The sequence below is a fragment of the Pollicipes pollicipes genome, unplaced genomic scaffold, assembly GCF_011947565.3.
Source record: "Pollicipes pollicipes isolate AB1234 unplaced genomic scaffold, Ppol_2.1 Scaffold_7261;HRSCAF=8764_pilon_pilon_pilon, whole genome shotgun sequence".
In the NCBI taxonomy this organism is placed as follows: Eukaryota; Metazoa; Arthropoda; class Thecostraca; order Pollicipedomorpha; family Pollicipedidae; genus Pollicipes; species Pollicipes pollicipes.
Genome location: NW_023597054.1, coordinates 29,187,869 through 29,205,503, shown reverse-complemented (window position 1 = coordinate 29,205,503; position 17,635 = coordinate 29,187,869). Strand labels below are relative to the sequence as shown.

General features: G+C 57.8%; 2 protein-coding genes and 1 long non-coding RNA gene across 3 annotated transcripts; 1 reads left to right on the top strand and 2 right to left on the bottom strand.

Annotated features, from left to right (window-relative positions):
• Positions 1 to 162: 162 nt before the first annotated feature.
• Positions 163 to 1,547, bottom strand: LOC119113266 (uncharacterized). The gene is made up of 3 exons (XR_005095870.1): positions 1,517 to 1,547; positions 672 to 807; positions 163 to 360 (listed from the first exon to the last, which is right to left on the bottom strand). It is a non-coding gene; the product is annotated as an uncharacterized LOC119113266 (long non-coding RNA).
• A 1,613-nt stretch (positions 1,548 to 3,160) lies between these two features.
• On the bottom strand, positions 3,161 to 17,079 carry LOC119112168 (venom protein 302-like). Its single transcript, XM_037236235.1, has 4 exons — positions 16,938 to 17,079; positions 6,174 to 6,236; positions 4,773 to 4,887; positions 3,161 to 4,310 (listed from the first exon to the last, which is right to left on the bottom strand). Exons 2-4 carry the CDS (start codon positions 6,224 to 6,226, stop codon positions 4,041 to 4,043), a joined length of 438 nt encoding a protein of 145 aa, XP_037092130.1. The 5' UTR covers positions 6,227 to 6,236; positions 16,938 to 17,079; the 3' UTR covers positions 3,161 to 4,040.
• LOC119112167 (nucleolar protein 56-like) lies at positions 7,129 to 9,015 on the top strand. The gene is given in 3 exon segments (XM_037236234.1): positions 7,129 to 8,417; positions 8,419 to 8,545; positions 8,547 to 9,015. Coding segments are annotated over 3 exon segments (1,551 nt in total). The 3' UTR covers positions 8,682 to 9,015.
• Positions 17,080 to 17,635: the final 556 nt, after the last annotated feature.

The window sequence follows — 17,635 nt, the reverse complement described above, 5'->3', positions numbered from 1 at the left end:
GGAACCCGGCTGCCGCAGCCCTTCATAGCGAACCGCCGTACGCGCCACCGCCGCCGTCGTACTGGCTTCTATCATACGCACGCCGCCGCCGCCGCCGCCGCCGCCGCCGCCGCCGCCGTCGTACTGTCTTCTATCATATACGCCGCCGCCGTCGTACTGGATTCTATCATATACGCCGCCGCCGCCTCGGCCGTGCGGGTATCTCACGTCCGCGCCGCCGCAGCCGCGGCACACCTCCTCAGCCGAGTGGAAGCGCTCGGTGCAGCGCTGCTTCAGCGGCCCGGCGGCGGCCGGCGAGAGGGCCACCGGCCGGCACGGATCGCTGTCCGACGGCCACTGATCGTCTCTATCCGCCCGGCCCTGACGGAGAGGGCAACGGCATCACGCTCAGGGCTGGCTGCTTCACATGACATGCGCGAGACTGTCTGTCCGGAAAGTGGAAATTGAATAATTGTACGAAAATATATCGGTGCTGTGTCTGTTGCGTGAGCTGTTCAGAACGTCTGCACACTGGGACGTAGAGAAACTTTGTGTGGTGTTGTTATTCGTGAACGTTTGTGGCAGGGTTGGTTATTCGACATATCATGTTAACGTCTTCGATATGTATGGTTTAATGCTCACACAAGATGCGTGACGTACGCACTGGACTGGAAGCGTCAGGTGGTACGTACCGTTCTGTTTCTGCAGCGCTTCTTGCAGCATTTGTTGGCGGGCGCGGGTCGCACGTACCGGTTATGGACGTGCACTCTGACCCGGTGTCGCCGGTGAGGCATCGGCCCCGGCAGCCAGATTTACTCATTCGAAAGGCTGAAATGTTTTGGTAATGTTACGGATGGTGCCACGTCAGCCAGATGGATTGTGATCTCGACGGCCGGTGATTTACTGTGAATCGTGAGGCGGCTCCTGACAGATGTGTGCGGCGGGCTCGTTTATTCGTCTGGTGCCAGGGAATAAGCAACAGCCGAGATGGCTTGGCCGTGTATTTATCGGCGCTTACGAATGTTCGAATTCAGCTGGCATGATGTGACTTGGGTTAAAGAGCGTCGTGGGCAAAGCTATTGGCGCTTATCTTGGATGGATGCTAACGTAACTTAGCAAGCTGGGCGCGGTTGCATTGTCAGGCGTTTACATTCCCTACGCCTGCACGTCAAACCTGGGTAGTCTGTTGCAGATCGTTTGCATTCACCGTCGTCAGTCGTTTGCCTTTACTAGCCTGCGCGTCAAACTCGGCAATTTGTTGAGCATGTCTGAATGTCTTTGAGCCCTGGAGGAATATTTATTTGTCTTTACAATGTTCCATGCGATGATGGGTAGGTTACAAGATGGAATGGGACAAATTAGTGCTGGAATGGAAGAGGCCTGCTTAGCCAGGTTGTTTTGATCTCAAATTTACATTCGGTTACCTAGTTTCAGGCATTGACCAACAACATGTATGAAAACCATATCGGTGCGTACCGCGTCAGATGAATGTCGCACGTCAGGCCTTCCTGGCTAAGATAAGTCCTGTGACACTCACGTTTTGCGATCCGAAGGGAACTTACTTCCATTCGTTGCTGTTCCATTGTGCAATTTGTCTTGGAGACTAAGAAGTCGGCTAGTCTAAAGTTGTCCTACCTAACAAGCTCCATCCCTCTCGCGGATATAAAAAAATACGATGTGAGGCGGTTGGCACAAATCACGTTGCTCCTTGAGCAGTTGCGAAGAAATTGCTTGCCACATGTGGCAGTTGTAGGCATGGTCCTCCGCTATAAATATGCTCCGCTAATTTTAGTTTATAGTCGCTCGTGGTTTCGCGACCTGTGAAGCGCAGTTGCGAGGAATATTATTCACATAGATAAGACGAAAGTAATATGAATAGCAGAAGTGCTAAGTGCGCTTCTTCTTAAGCAGTGGTAAGAAGGGCTTATTCTTGAGAAGTCCTAGGCGCACTTCTGCAGTTCATTTCGATACATTTGTTGCCAAAATATCAATACAATCGTTATCCTCCATTTCCTCTGTTTTTCTCCTAGGAATAAAGTTAATACTTCTGTTTTACTCACAGTTTTGAATAACGGAAACTGTATGATAGATGTTCAATGCCTTAAATTTGCAGAACAAGTCAGAATTTTGGAACCTTTTTAGAGTAACTCGATGAATAACTGTGAAGGACAGTTTTGCTATTACATTCAATGCTATGATGAACTGATTCACCTAGCCGCTTGTAGGTAATCCAGCCGTAACTTAAATGAATCATCATGGTGTGATCCATCCACCTGTGTCTTGTACAGCTGCAAAATTATCATCAATGCTAGAGTTTGGGAAAAGCCGCAGGCGCTAGGTTTCAAAGTTATTAATGAAAAGCCAGTACATGTATACTGAGTAGATTATAAGCTATACAATGCGTTGCTTAGGTTGGGGCGGGGCCGTATCTTATCAATTGATCATTTGGTTCCACCAGAAGACGTAGCGTGAGGGTGCCGGCGTGTTTTTCTTGCACTTTCAGATGACTCAGGGGTGGAGACCTGCTGCCACCTTTGTTTCGGCGTTCCCCCGCTGCCAGGGGGCGTGAGAGGTCGCCAGTTCTGTGACCACGGCACTAACGTGCGCTGTAGCATAGCCCAAGGCGTTCATTAGTCACCTTTGTGGTCAAGTGGCAATTCATCACAAGGCGCGTAAATGTTCTCATCGAAGATTTCCGTCGGAAACGAATCAGGAGAATATGAGAAGCTCCTACAGCAGGCAGGGTATTCGCAGTGGCGGTTGTCGGCGCTGTACTCCCTCTTATGTGTGTCGTCCGGGCTGTAACCCGGCCTGCTGCCCACGCAGCCGGCGCCACGTCGGCGGGATCTGAGCCTGCTGCCAGTCGACATCGACGCGCCGTGTCGCGGGCCGGGCGCCCGCGGCCGTTGTCGGCTGCTGCCCATGCAAGCGGGCGCCACGTCGGCGCGATCCGAGCCTGCTGCCATTCGACATTGACGCGCCGTGTCGCGGCCGAGCGCCCGCGGCCGGTTGTCAGTTGCGAGTGGGCTCGAGCAGCGCCGGAGTCGTCCAAAGCAATCGTCGACACAACTGAGTGCGTGTCGCGGCTGTTGAGACTCGAACGCGGATCAACAGCATGCAAGCAGCCTGTTGGTTACTCTCGCTTCCGAACTCCCGCTTCCGAACAGCGCAAACATTTCCATTAGATTCTGAGTGGTAAGAGCTTTATTGGCAACATTGTCATGGCCTGCATCCATCGTCGGTGCTCTTCGAGACCTGGAATGCAACGACAAACCTTACGACAAAGACGTCGTTTGGAGGATGTGGCACGTGCCGGATTGATCGTGTTATCGCGTGAGGAGGTTGCATGCTTAGTGACGTGAGCAGATAAGGTTTACTTAAGCGAAATGGATGTGCGCTCGCGCTTAGTATTTTGAGCACACTCCACGAACAAGCTCGACGTAATGTCTGTCACTTTATTCTTGTCAGAATGTCATCATGCGCGACAGGCCTGTACCATGCACCCACATGACGTTCTGCTTGTAAGGAACGTTGAAGTCTGCTGCGTATTCGGCTGCTGTCAAACTCGTCGTTCCCATCAGCGCGGAACGGGGAAGTTTCGTGGGATGCGCAGTGACAGGATCTAAGTCATTAAACCGCGCAGTGCGCTGCACGCGGCAACCAAACAACCTGCCCTGGTTTCATTCACGCGCCGCTCACGCCTGTCTGTATCGGAGAGTCGGCGGCTCTATGAAGGCGTGCCAGCTTCGGTTCGCTGGCGTGCCGCAGCAGTCTGCCTCGGCTGGCAGTGGTGGTGTGGCAGTAGTCGACCAGCACTAGAGAAGCCGACGACACGCGGTGGTGTTGCGAAGAGGCTTCATGGGGGAGGAGGAATAGGAGCAGGCAGTGAAACCGTGTGGAGACGACAAGGGGACCGACCAGGCGGACGGCGCCGTTTTAGGTGACCGAGTGCAGGCCGATCAGATGGGTGGCGGCGCCCTAGACGGCCAGGAGTCGGCTTATCAGGCCGGTCTAGGCGGCCCGCCAGCCTCAGTCTCGCTCTGTCCGGCCGAAGGGCCCGTCTAGGCGGCCGGGAGCGGGCTGATGAGACTGAGCGCGCCCGCCTCGTGCCGCGCCGCCCGCTCCATCTCGTCTTGCTGCACGTGCTCGGCGTCCGGGAAGACGACGTCGTCGTCGCGCGGCAGCTGGCGCGCCGCCTGCGGCCGCCGGCACTTGCCGAGCGCGTTGAACTCGGCGTACGGCTCGCGGTGGTGCGGCCTCTTCTTGCAGTACAGGTGGTGGCCACAGCGGCCGGCCGAGTCCCACGGCCCGCCGCACAGCTGTCCGGGACCCTGCAACACAGCACACAGGGGGCGCTGTGTCGGGCGCCGCGCCATGCAGCCGGCCGGCCTGACGTGCTGGCCAAGGTCGGCTCAGCAGCGATCAGAGGGCGGATTTTGATTGATTGTCTCTGATGTCACGTGATGAAGTGCCATGGCCGTTGGCGTTAGGAATGGCGCCACGGCATGGTCTGGGCGAGGCATTTTGTATGGCGCGCGCTGCCTGCGTCATCTTAGCATACCACATAGGCAACGGGCACTGAATTCGGACAAATGTTGTTGTTACTTTCGCAATAGCGTAAGCTACGAGCAGGCGTCACTCTTCGGATGCTCAGCATTGCATCGCGGCCGGCCTCTGCGCTCGTCCTCGGGCGGCGGAGCGTCTGGTTACCAGGGCACATCCGCCGCGGCCCGACGGCCATCAGGCGAGATAACTGACGAGCGCTGGTTCAGGTCGTGCAGGGCTCAGCTCACCTTGCCGCAAGTGACGCAGCAGGAGCACGTGTCCCTAACCACGCCGTACTTGCATCTGGGGCTGCGCAGCTTGCATTGCTCCGGGCGACAGGGGGCGCAGCTGAGCGGGGCCGCCCTGGAACCGATGTCGCCGGTGTTAACTGAGCTGCCGCGGAACGAGCGGCACGGCAGTCAGCTGAGTGGGTTCACCCTGCACGGGGTGTTACCCAATTCAGCCGAGCGCACTCGCTTCGGAAAAAATTGTCACCGAAGTCAACCGCATGGGACCGCCCTGGAAAGTTTGCCACCTGGATGGGCTGGACTTGGTTACCTTGAAACAGACGTCACCGGGGGCCATTACGGCTGAGGCGGGGGGACACGGCCGACAGGTGCTTAAGCCAAGAGGTCATCGTGATACAGGGTGATCAATGCTAGTGCCGTGCACACCGCTATCAGAGGGCTTAGCTGACGGCTCGTCCTCGCATGGGTTATCACTGCTGTGACGAGGACACAGGGAGCGAGACATGGCTGAGGGTGCATGAGGAGGGTGGAGGGCACCTCCTGTGAGGGGTGCACTGCGACGCCGGTGCAGCTGATACAGCCGGTCGCGGTGTCATTTTCGCACGGGAGCGCCAGGGTCACCTCTGCTCGAGTGCAACTTTGGGCAGGGCGTTGCTACAGTGGGCGCAGCCGACAGTCGGTCCAATGTGCTGTCGCGGCTTAACCGCAGGTCGGGCCGCGCCGCGGTCGCTGGTGAGCCGCAGCACACGTGGCCGCCGCCCGTAGGAGGCTGCGTCCATCGCGCGGCCGGGGCGGCGCCACATGCCGGCCGCTGCAGGTCGGGCGTGCCGCCGCAGCCGAACAGCTCGTCACCGCCGCCGGCCGGCCAACGAGATCTCGATCAGTGACAGACGGACGGCGCGGCCGGCGGTGGAGCGGAACAGCCGGTCACAGGCGGACACGCTGGGGATGCCGGCCCGTGTCGGCCGGTGACGGCAGGATGGGACGAACGGCGCGGCCGGCGGTGGAGCGGAAACAGCCGGTCACAGGCGGACACGCTGGGGATGCCGGCCCGTGTCGGCCGATGACGGCGGGATGGGACGGCCGGCGCGGCCGGCGGTGGAGCGGAACAGCCGGTCACAGGCGGACACGCTGGGGATGCCGGCCTGTGTCGGCTGGTGACCGTTGGAAGGGACGGACGGCGCGGCCGGCGGTGGAGCAGAATAGCCGGTCGCAGGCGGACACGCTGGGGATGCCGGCCCGTGTCGGCCGGTGACTGCGGGAAGGGACGGGCGGCGCGGCCGGCGGTGGAGCAGAGCAGCCGGTCACAGAGGGGATGTCGGCCCGTGTCGGCTGGTGACCGCTGGAAGGAACGGTTGCTCGCCGGGAGGACGAGCACGGCTGGCTCATGCAGCGGCTTACCTTTGGAATGTGACGAGGGCGACCGCGAACGCCAGCCAGACGGAGAGCCGCATGCCGTGCCGTCTGGAACGGACGGCGCGCCGTTACTTGGGAGCGCAGGGGCGCCAGTGGCGCTGGCGGGCGGCTGTCACCCAGTTTTGGGGTTTCACGTTCATTCGGCAGAGCGGTGGGTTAGCAAAACAACCGCATAAAACCGCGCCCATCAATCGTATTACGTATGTTCCGATCATTTGTCATCTGGACGGTTCTTGTCGTGGCCAGATGCGAGAGAGCAGGCAGCGCCGCGATCTGCATCCGCCCGACTGCATCGTGGCTCGCGTTTGGGCAGGTGTATTAATGACACTTCAAAGCTGTGCACGTGGTGCCAGCAGATACGGCCTTTAATGACTGCGGTCAAAACCTAGCCTTTATCATATACTTATCCTCGACAAAAGTGTGTCTCCTAGGCTGGTGGACTGTTGCGCGGTATGTAGCGAGTGCGCCTTATAACAAAGCAGTCGGCCTGCCTGAAACCCAAATCGTCCCGGTGAACGGCGTGTTGTGCGTGTTTGGCGCTGTCGCCGCTTGTCATCTGACGTCACGCTCGCCCACGCCCTGGTCCCGTCGTCGCTGGCTCGGGCGGCCGGCCGCGATCAGCGCACTGCCGTCGGATTATCGCCGCCCGCGGCTGCTGAGGTCATCGGTAGCCGCGCTGACGGCTGACGCACGACGTCCGGAACGGCGCGATGACGGCGCCCGCCCCCGTGCCCCGTGTTGACCCGAGCACCGGCCGGGCCGCGGAGAGACGCGTCACCGGGGTGCGCCACCGGGGCGCGCCGGCGCTCGTGGCTGGTGCGCTGTCGGTCGGAGCCCGCACCCGCTGGTATCCTGTGTCTGCCGCGGTGGCCGCTGCTGTGTGTGTGCGCGGCTGCGTGTCGCGCCGCCGCTGACCGCCCGCCCCGTCTGTCCACAGAGGATGGCCGGTCTTAACGTGCTGTTCGAGCACGCCGCCGGCTACGGCCTGTTCGCCGTCAAGGAGTTCGAGGAGACAGGCATGCTGTTGCCCGAGGTGGAGGCGTCCGTCACCGACCTCAGCAAGTTCAACTCGATCGTGCATCTGGTGGGCTTCGCGCCGTTCAAGACGGGCGCCAATGCGCTGGAGAACATGAACGCCGTTTCGGAGGGCATCGTGACGGAGGACTTGCAACTGTTCCTCGACACCAACCTGCCGAGCAAGCGCAAGAAGGTGACGGTGGGCGTGTCGGAGCCCAAGCTGGGCGCCGCCATCTCCGAAGCCCTGGGTGTCAAGTGCCAGCACTCGGGCGCTGTGCCTGAGATCATTCGCGGCCTGCGCCTGCACTTCCCCAACATGGTGAAGGGTTTCACGCCGGTGGCGTCGGGCAAGGCGCAGCTCGGCTTGGGCCACAGCTACTCGCGCTGCAAGGTCAAGTTCAACGTCAACAAGTCGGACAACATGATCATCCAGAGCATCGCGCTGCTGGACCAGCTGGATAAGGATATCAACACGTTCTCGATGCGTATCCGCGAGTGGTACTCCTACCACTTCCCGGAACTCGTCAAGATCTGCCCCAATAACTACATGTACGCCCGCTGCACGCAGGTGGTGCGCAACCGCAAGGAGATGACGGAGGAGGTGGTGCCCCAGCTGGAGGAGATCCTCATGGACTCGGCCAAGGCGCAGGCCGTTTACGACGCGTCCAAGTCTTCGATGGGCATGGACATCTCGCCGCTAGACCTCATCAACATCGACATGTTCGCCAAGCGCGTGGTGGCGCTGTCTGAGTACCGCACCAGCCTGCAGAACTACCTGAAGGACAAGATGGGCGCAGTGGCCCCCAACCTGGGCGAGCTGGTGGGCGACACGGTGGCGGCGCGGCTGATCTCGCACGCCGGCTCACTCACGAACCTGGCCAAGTATCCGGCATCGACCGTGCAGATCCTGGGCGCTGAGAAGGCGCTGTTCCGCGCGCTCAAGACGCGCGGCAACACGCCCAAGTACGGCCTGCTCTTCCACTCGACGTTCATCGGCCGCGCCGGCGCTAAGAACAAGGGTCGCATCTCGCGCTACCTGGCCAACAAGTGCAGCATCGCCAGCCGCATAGACTGCTTCTCCGAAACGGCGAACACCGTGTTCGGCGAGAAGCTGCGTCAGCAGGTGGAGGAGCGGCTCAAGTTCTACGAGACGGGCGAGATTCCGCGCAAGAATGCCGACGTCATGAAGGAGGCCATGGAGGAGAGCGTCGAGGATCCAGGCCAAGCTGGACAAGAAAAAGAAAAAGAAGAAGAAGCGCAAGGCGGAGAGTGAAGAGAACGGCGACACGACGCTGGATACGTCTCAACTGGATGTCGACGAACCGCCGAAGAAGAAGAAGAAAGCGCAAGCACCAGGACGAGATGAATGGAAATGGCGACTCCACGCTGGACCTGAACGATACTGAGGACAGCAAGAGCGCCAAGAAAAAGAAGAAGAAGAAGAACAAGGAGATGGAGATGGAGATCGCCGCGTAAGGGGAGGACGCGGGGCGCGCGTCCTCCTCTGCTGACCGGCAGCGCCTAACGGGTGAACCACCCTCTGGCCCGGTGGCGGGCGGCGTGCACGGCGCGAGCTGAGAGCCCGGGAGCGGACTCCGCAAGCGGAGGGACCAGGCGACCTGCAGCGCCGGCCCCGGCGACACGCACTAAGGTCACTTCGACTACCGGACGGCAGGAAGAAGGCAGTTTCGAGCAGATTCTCCAACCGCCAACGAGTGCGAACAGAAGCCGTGTCGCGTCTGTAATGTTTGCTCCTTGGGTGTGACAGATTCCGGGCTCCTGTCGGTAACAATAAATTTACAAAAGATCACGTCGTCTGCGGCTGTGATGGAACATTTGTAGCCTGCCCGGCAGCCGACGTGAGCATGATGCGCTCGTGCTCTTGCCGCGGATTCAAGGACAGTGTAAGGGTACCTCTTGAGTCACCTTGGCTCGGGCCCTCGGCGTGCCGACACATTACGCCTCATCTCGAGCTGCGGAACCGGTCCTGAGGTGTGTCGCCGCAGGCGTATATTGATCACTGCAGTGGGACGGCATCAGAGGCTGTCTGCCCCTACCCCGGGAGGAAAGGAGACGCTATGCCGCATGCCCCTGCAGTTGATGCGCCAGGAAACCCAAACACTGTCCGCCCATCTCTCCGAGCAACCCCCGTCTCTCCGCCATCCCCGGTGACGTGGACCAAGCGCTCGTGCCGCTCCTGTGACGCTGCCGTCTCCTGGCCGTGAACAGTGCCCTCTGCGCCTGCGCGCTCCCCACCTGTCCCCGCCGGGCGCCGGGAGACACGGGTGGCCGCGGTCGGCTGGCGAGCCGCGGTCGGCACCTGGCGGGCCGGCCGATCGGATCGGGAACGGGCAATGCCGGCCGACGCCAAATGGCGCGCGTTGCTCTGCCGGCCGACGCCAAATGAGCTCGGGCGGGGTACCGCTCGATGTCACGTGATCGCCGATGGCGTGCCGTCCGGCGACGGCGGAAGACGCCGTTGTGAGCGAGCTCAAAGTCCGATAACACGTCACTGGGAGCTCGGTCGAGAACTCTTATCAGAGACAACTCCCAGAAAGTAAGGCGTCGCGTGAAGCGTGATGTGGTCCGGGACTGGGACTGATTTGCGAGCAGCAAGTATTCCTGAGACTCACAATTTGTTCCTTTCTCTTTTGACATCCCACAAAATTAACAGAGTTGCGGGATTAATGGATGAGGATGCTCATCATACACCTCAAGGTCCAGAGTATACTTCTTGCGACAGGACGTCGGTGACGTGTGTGCGGCTGGCGGCGGATCTGTCGGAGCAGCTTGAGTGTTTGTTCTACACAGTTCTAACCCGATGCGCGATAGGCGTCAAGTGGCGACCGACTGAGAGACCCGCTCTTCACAAGCAAAAGCACGCCATTCGTTACTTGAGGCGCCCATGTAGTGGTCCCGAGACCAACCAGAGCTGCCTGGGCCCCTTCGGAGCTCGGACTATTTGTGTACATAGCGGCGTGGTTCAGACGCTTTGTCGAATCAATAGAGAAATATCGGTCTGCTTCTTAACGCGAGTGCGACTGGCGTTCCAGGAACGCTGTGTTGCTCAAAAATAGCCGCAAGGTTTGGACTTAGTTCAACCGCTCTTCACTGACATGTGATGTATATAGAACAGTTTGCCGGGAACTGGGCGCTGTTGGCCAGTGAAGAACGGGCTTGAGGTTCTCAAGCGCCGCAGCACGTTCCGGAGCGAGTCGCAGACACGTGACTGGGCTATCGCCTGGGCTGGTGTTCGATTGGCCCTGTCGCGGGGCGAAACCTGCTGATCTCATTCGTCCCAGCGCCATGTTTTGGCTCGTGAAGCTATCGTTTCGCTGCCTCGCATGGGGACATCTGCACTTTCCGCACCACGCATTATCGTTTGATACGGTGTGGGATTGGTGCAGATGGTGCAGATAAACCATTTTCAACTGATTTGCATGGGCTTTGGGCTCGCGTGCTTCCTTACCGGAGTTACCGCGCATGGCCTGTGTCCATTACGCAGGTTGGGCTGATTTCGTGAGATGGCCTTGCCTTCGACATTCTTAGCCAGGCGTGCGCGACCGCGGGAATCTTGTTTGTGCGGTAGGTATACAACTCGCGCGAAACGGTTCGCTGGTGCCAGGTTGGCCGTTCTTGAGGGGTTGTCGACCCAAATTTCCGTGTCGACCGTGCCATGTGAACGTTCTGTGATTGTGAGCCATGGACGCTGCATGATCAGCCCCGCAGTATTCCCCTATAGCACGAAATGGTTGTTCATTAAAAGCCTCACCTCACGCGGACTAGAGGATCCAAAATAAGCGAAGAGCTGTCGGTGCCAACTCTTAGTTTTCTTTCTATTCAGTTTGTTTTCGCTTGTCCCCAATGCTGAGAGCGTCGTGATATCAGTTTCTCTTGGTAGCGATTCACGTTATTTGCGCGCGCTGTTACGAACGCCTTAGAGCTGGGTTAGGATTGCACCGGAAGTCCATTGTCCACGTCGGATATGATTTGGTTTCGTTTACCCACGGCGTCGACCGGCCGCTGGCGCAGATAATCCAGGCTGTCGATACCTGTGAAGGAGTGCCGTGACCTTCGCCCGGCGCCTTCCGCAGCAGCCGCCACGAACACAGATCCCGCCCTTGATGGCCTGATTGATACCGCCGGACGGCACGCGATCGCGCGCTCTGGCGCGCCGACCTGCGGACGTGACGGCAGCACCGAGCCGGCCAGCTGCGCCCAGCCCGCGCTGCCCGCTTCCCCGCTGCGGAGGTCTGTCGACTTTGAGACCCGGGGGGGGGGGGGGGGACGAACCGTTTCCTTCCATGCACCGCCAAAGGGCTTGTAGGACATTTTCACGTTACCGAGGGAGCTAACGATTCCCCGAGCATCACGTCGAGGGAAACGCTGTCATGTATATTCCGCACTGCTCTAGGTGCTGTCTCTCGTAACCTTTGTTCCATACGACAGTGCTGCCCCATGCGGGTGGTGGAAGCCCCGTCAAGCGCAGCATTAACACCTGCCGGCACGAACTTCGTCGCTTGATGTACGTGTCGTCTACAATGTCTTCCTCAACAAATATACCATTCCGCCCTCTCGCTCATCCGTCGTCCGCATGTTGACCACCATCGCATACGTATATCGGCGGCTAGAGCTTGAGTAAACTTACTGAGTATCCCTTGGGACCAATGTCCGTTACTCCGTCAAGTGCGCGACTTCTCGCGGCATTGCACTCTTTGTCTCCCGTGCGGCAGCCGCCACAGGGTTGAGACTCTATGCGGAGAACCATTGTTGCTTGCAGCTTAAAATATTAAATCATTAGACAGAGGCAATCAGAAGTATAATTTCACACAACCATGCTGAGCGGGGATCTACAAAGCCTAGTTGGCATCATTTTAATTAGGATAACCCATGTGCCGGTTTTTTCAGGGTTCCTGACCACTTTATCCCATCGTTTGAAACATTTTGAGGGATAACTCAGATGTACTGTCTTTGACGTGTTCAGAGATTTTACTAGTATTTTTCTCATCACTTTTGAAGTTTTGCTGAGAGTGGTTACAGTTTGTTGAAACCTTGTGTGAGAGAGGAAGAAAAAGTTATGTAAAAGTCCGTTCACGTAATATTGATTTTTGCCTGTCCAGCTCTGGCATTTTTAGAATTTCCTCATGGATATGCCGTAGGTTGGGAGAGCTTACTGAGTGAAAGAACTCAGCTGCAAGTTGGGGTCTCGATGATAACTTGGTTAAGCCTACCCGTATATTATTTTAAATCGCCTGGAGCCCCGAACTGAATGTGATTTCACACACTTGGTTAATGTCCCAGTACTTTGAAATTCGCTAGCAATCTGCACATCCGGCGCTAACTGATAACTTTCCTTAGCGGCTACCACGTCAGCTATCGGGAGCCGGCGTTTCAAACGTTCCAAGGTTATTCGTCGGTTGGGCTGTTAGTAGCTGTTTGACTCCCTGCCAGTCCGGGTGCTTGATCTCGCTACATAACGCTCATAGGGCCTGTCAGGCGCTCACGAGATGTTCGGAAGACGCGCTCTGTTCACCTGAAGAGGCAGGACGAGACTTTCAACCACCTTCGAGTTACAGCGGGCCCGATTTGTCGCCTTGTTTACATCCGCTTCGGCCGGAGGAGCCGTTGTCTCTAGGCCGACGGCTGTCTTGCTACCGGGCCGGCTGGCAGGCTTGGCTCGGCTGATGGGCCGGGACCAGCCGGTACGTCTGATGGGCCGGCTGGCAGGCTTGGCTCGGCTGATGGGCCGGGACCAGCCGATACGGCGCCCGTCCCGAGTTGGTCGGCCCGGCCGTCTGACCGGCTGTTACGGCGAGCGGACACAGCTGCCAGCGGGCCGCCGCTGACCGGCGGCGCGCTGGGTCAGTCCGAGCTGACGGACACATGGACGGAGCTGGCACAGCCACATGGCGGCTGTCTGGTGCCTGGTGAGAACTGACACATATACCCGGGGGGGGGGGGGGGAGCTGACAGTCACCTGGCGAGGACCTGCACGGGCACCTAGTGGGAGCTGACACAGTCACGTGATGGAAGCTGGCAGCAACCAATCTCAGTCAGCTCTTGGTCGGTAGGTCACCGGTCTGTATTATTGTGCGGTCTCGGGATGGAAAAGCAACACCCACTAGAATTATAATTGGGTGTTTAGGAAGGATACATCTGCAGGCAAGCTCAACAGACGTGGCTGCTGGCGAGGTCAAGCGAGCCCGCCGACTGCCAAAGTGGTGAAAGCCAGATGCCGTCACGCGAGGCTGGCGTGAAGTAATGGGCTACAATGAAGACGACAATAGCGGCTCGTTGAGATTCGGCGTGGTGGCGTATGCATCCCTGGCTTGTCAGCACTCGGACCAGGAGACCGTGCAGCTCTCCTCGGCTCGCGAGCTCCGCCGCGCCAGAGCTGGGCGCATGGATTCTTCCGTTTACTTTACCAGCTGCCAATCGGGAAGATATATGCGAGATTCGACTGCGTGACTGTGACGAAGGACCCTTTCCCTTGAAACGAGTGCCCCACTTCTACCCCGAGTCAGTCACTGTCGCCCCAGCACTTTACCAAGAGAGCTTTGCAAGCGCGGCAAGTTTACTGGGAGACGGGGCTGGCCGCTGTCGGCCACGGATACAAGATGTATCGTACAACAACCATAGCAACATAGCGAACGTTGTCAGTAATTCGTATTGACACAGTCTTGCTCTTAGGTATCCGAAGCATACCATGCATAATGCATGCCAAAGGATCGCTAGATGGTTACGTATGACACATCGTGGCTAACCGGTGACTTCTATTCAGGTAGCCTTCAGGCCTCAGAACACGGTGTCAGCAAGATACAGCAGTCAGCAGCAAAAACAAAAACGGCAGTTTGTGGTAGAACAGGCACGGAACTGTGATCCGAAGCAACTCCAATGGTAGTAAGTCGTCTAGAAACGAACAGCTTATGCCATTACAGGACGTCGACCTTGTTCGGCTGGAAATTTTGCTAACCTGTTCAAATAATCCTCCCCGTTTGCGCACTAGCATTATACACAAGACAATTATCATTGCTATTCCCGCTAGGAACGCATGAATATACTATGATGCCGCGATAAAAAGAAACCTTGCGGTTTAAGCACAGTAGGACATTATCGCCGTTCGAAATATCATCGCATCAGCTACCTGTCATATGGGAGTGATAGGCTTGTTAAACATGCATTATGCTTTTATCCTTACTTACGGCAACTTTAATCGCACAACCCATCATCGTTTTTCCATCGTACAGAGGGGGCTGCTTTGGAGCCAGGTAAGATGTAACAGCAACAGGTTCCATAAATGAAGTGCTGAATGCATCGCGGGCTCCAAAAATTTGCATTTACCGCACTCTCAATGGACAAGGAACTCCCAGGAATGAAGCAAAACATTCAGATAGCTATCGGAGACCATGGAAGTATCCGATAAATCAACGTCTCGTGGGACCTTGATATAGGCAGTCTTTCCGTTCCTGGTCTTCCGGCATTATGGGTTCGGAGTTCTTATGCTGAGCGTATTCTTATCATGAGTGACTCGCGATCATAAGCTCAGTTCGATAGGCATGCTGGGCGTGTTCTTATCTTGAGTGATTCGTGGTCACGAGTCACTCGTGACCAAGTACACCTTGAAACGCCAAGATTGTCACTATAATTAACCTTCGCTCTCCTGTCGTTCAACTACTATCTCCTCGTATATTGAAGGTGGGTAACTCAGCATAAGAACTCTGAATTTCTTTTATCGTAGGTACAGCGCAATGCGTAATGGTCTTTCCTGACAAGCCGTGTCTGCGTGATGCCACACGTTACTACCATGAACGACCGCTGACAGGTTTTCTCGGTACGAAGGAATCCCCCAGTGGGGTCCATGTCTATTTTGATGCCATTTCATAAGGCCAAGACACAGAAACCATTCAATGTGCCGAAAAGTTAAAGGGGCTCGGACCATACCGACCTCAGTGGTGGCCTCGCCGCGTCAATGGGTGCTGTATGACCGCGCAGCTGAGGCTAATACGCGTCCCAATAGCCGACCAATGTCTGTCTGAATGGCGTGCGGGACATGCTCTACGACGTACTCACAGCTGAATCTGCGTGCCGAGGGACAGCTGACTAAAAGTCGACGCTACGCTTTCATTAGGTCGAGATGAAGACAAAATAAGATTCAGTGGAATGTTTCACGGGTGGGGATATTGAGGCAAGCACCAAATATGATGGAGCAAGCTTTGTTATAACTATTAGTGTGCTTTTATGTGGAAAGGCTGCTCTAGACAGCACAATGCTCTGTTTTGTAAACATGCTTCTCAATGCGTCGTGGTTTGATTACGTCAAACCATGACGCGATCTTGGATGATATGAACACTGGGCGCTGCGACTTTGGACGTTTTCCTGGCCCTAAACTTCTCTCTCTCTCTCTCTCTCTCTCTCTCTCTCTCTCTCTCTCTCTCTCTCTCTCCTCTCTCCTCTCTCTCTCTCTCTCTCTCTCTCTCTCTCTCTCTCTCTCTCTCTTCTCTCTCTCTCTTCTCTCTCTCTCTCTCTCTCTCTCTCTCTTCTCTCTCTCTCCTCTCTCTCTCTTTCTCTCTCCCACCCTCCCCCCTCTCTCTCCCTCTCTCTCTCTCTCTCTCTCTCTCTCTCTCTCTCTCTCTCTCTCTCTCTCTCTCTCTCTCTCTTCTCTCTCTCTCTCTCTCTCTCTCTCTCATCCCATCACCCTAAGTCATCCGGAAAACGCGTGGAACGGAGAAATAATAAGGTGACGGTAAGACGTCCGGTGTTCAAGGTTGTCATCGCTTCACCATGTAAAGTAACATCCAATATACGTCCCACGTGCGGTAAGATCATGCGAAACATGCCGTCAGCTATGCTAATGTTCTGCAGTGCCCACCTGTGCTAAAACGGCGGCATCTCGCGAGCTCAGTTACGAGCAGCCAAATCTATAGATATTTCACTCGCACATAAAACACTGATGCCTCACGTGCTAGACGGACATGCCACACTGCCGTTCCAGATCGTTCCTTGCCCACCCCTCAGCGCTGCCGCAGGTGTCAGGGTCGGCACGTCCGCTCGCGCTGCACCTTGCCTGCTGCAGCCTGGCACGGAGTGCCGCGGCGCGGTACCGGCATGGTGTACTCCCAGGACTGAGTCTGCTTGCGCTGCACCTTGCCTGCTGCAGCCTGGCACGGAGTGTCGCGGCGCGGTACCGGTATGGTGTACCCCCAGGACTGAGGCACGTCCGCTCGCGCTGCACCTTGCCCGCTGCAGCCTGGCACGGAGTGTCGCGGCGCGGTACCGGCATGGTGTACCCCCAGGACTGAGGCACGTCCGCTCGCGCTGCACCTTGCCCGCTGCAGCCTGGCACGGAGTGTCGCGGCGCGGTACCGGCATGGTGTACCCCCAGGACTGACGAGACGCCTCTCACATTGCCGATGCTGCGACCGAGGCCCGAGACAGTGCAATGCATGGAAGAGGGAACGAGTTGCAAAGCGTCTGGTAGCGTTTTCCGGGGATGTTAATAGATTGTGGCGGAGAGTACATTTTCGTAGTCACGGCTGACTTTCCGCCATGTAATGTTATGACAGCTAATTTGTTGTGTTACCATTGTTTCGACAGCTGCGCTGTGGCATTTTGGCACACATCACTCCGGCATATCGCGCAGATAATTTTACAGATATCTCCAAGAGAGATTGGGGCTTGGGTGCCAGGAACCCTCAACATAAGACCGATGCCCAAGGCCCGGGGATTCCTCACCTGCCGTGTACCGCCGGATGTTGGTCTGGGATCGAGCGCACCAGAGTCAGGTGCACCTCACGTATCGCCGACGTGACCCTCACGCAGCTCGTGCGGGCCGAGGAGCCGGTCGTCAGTCTTGCCACGTGCGGCTCCGTCTGAGGTCGGCGGAGGACTGAGACGCCCCGCCTGCCGCCTGTCGCCTCCCCCCCCCCTCCCCCGCCCCACCCCTGCGGACCGCTCGGTCTGGAGCAACAAACGGTCGCCCCGCCGACCGTTTATAACGCGGTCGGTGGGCGCCCGGTGCCGCGCGCTCCCAAACAAGGAGGCTCGGCTGCCGCGGCTGCTTCAGAAGTCATACGCTTTCAAGAGCGCCTGTACTGGCTTCGTCTGGTCGTCTAGAGCAGCCGTGCTATCGGATACAGACCACCTGACCGCGGCACTCGTCAGCGCTGGAGCCCGCCCCCGCGCGGTCCCTGACGCGGGGGCGGGCGCCCCCAGGCGTCCGGCGGTGCCGCCGCCCGAGCCTGTCTCGACGCGACGGGCGCTGACCGCGCGGCGGTGGACACCGGGGTGTCGCATCACGTTTCTGGCCGGACCCGAGCGCCGAACAGGGCCGGCCAAAGAGCGGCGGCGGCTCCACTGCACCGGCTCTGCGGCTGGCTGCAAGCCCCACCTCATGCCGCAGCGCCTTCCGCATGAACGGTTCCACACCCCTC

Bases quoted from the DNA above. Each gene is read 5' to 3' on its own strand.
- LOC119112168 (XM_037236235.1), bottom strand. From the start codon at position 6,226: ATGCGGCTCTCCGTCTGGCTGGCGTTCGCGGTCGCCCTCGTCACATTC. The intron at 4,888-6,173 runs GTAAGCCGCTGC...CATCGGTTCCAG, and splicing joins GCCCTCGTCACATTCCAAAG to GGCGGCCCCGCTCAGCTGCG. The intron at 4,311-4,772 runs GTGAGCTGAGCC...GCTGTGTTGCAG, and splicing joins GCTGCGTCACTTGCGGCAAG to GGTCCCGGACAGCTGTGCGG.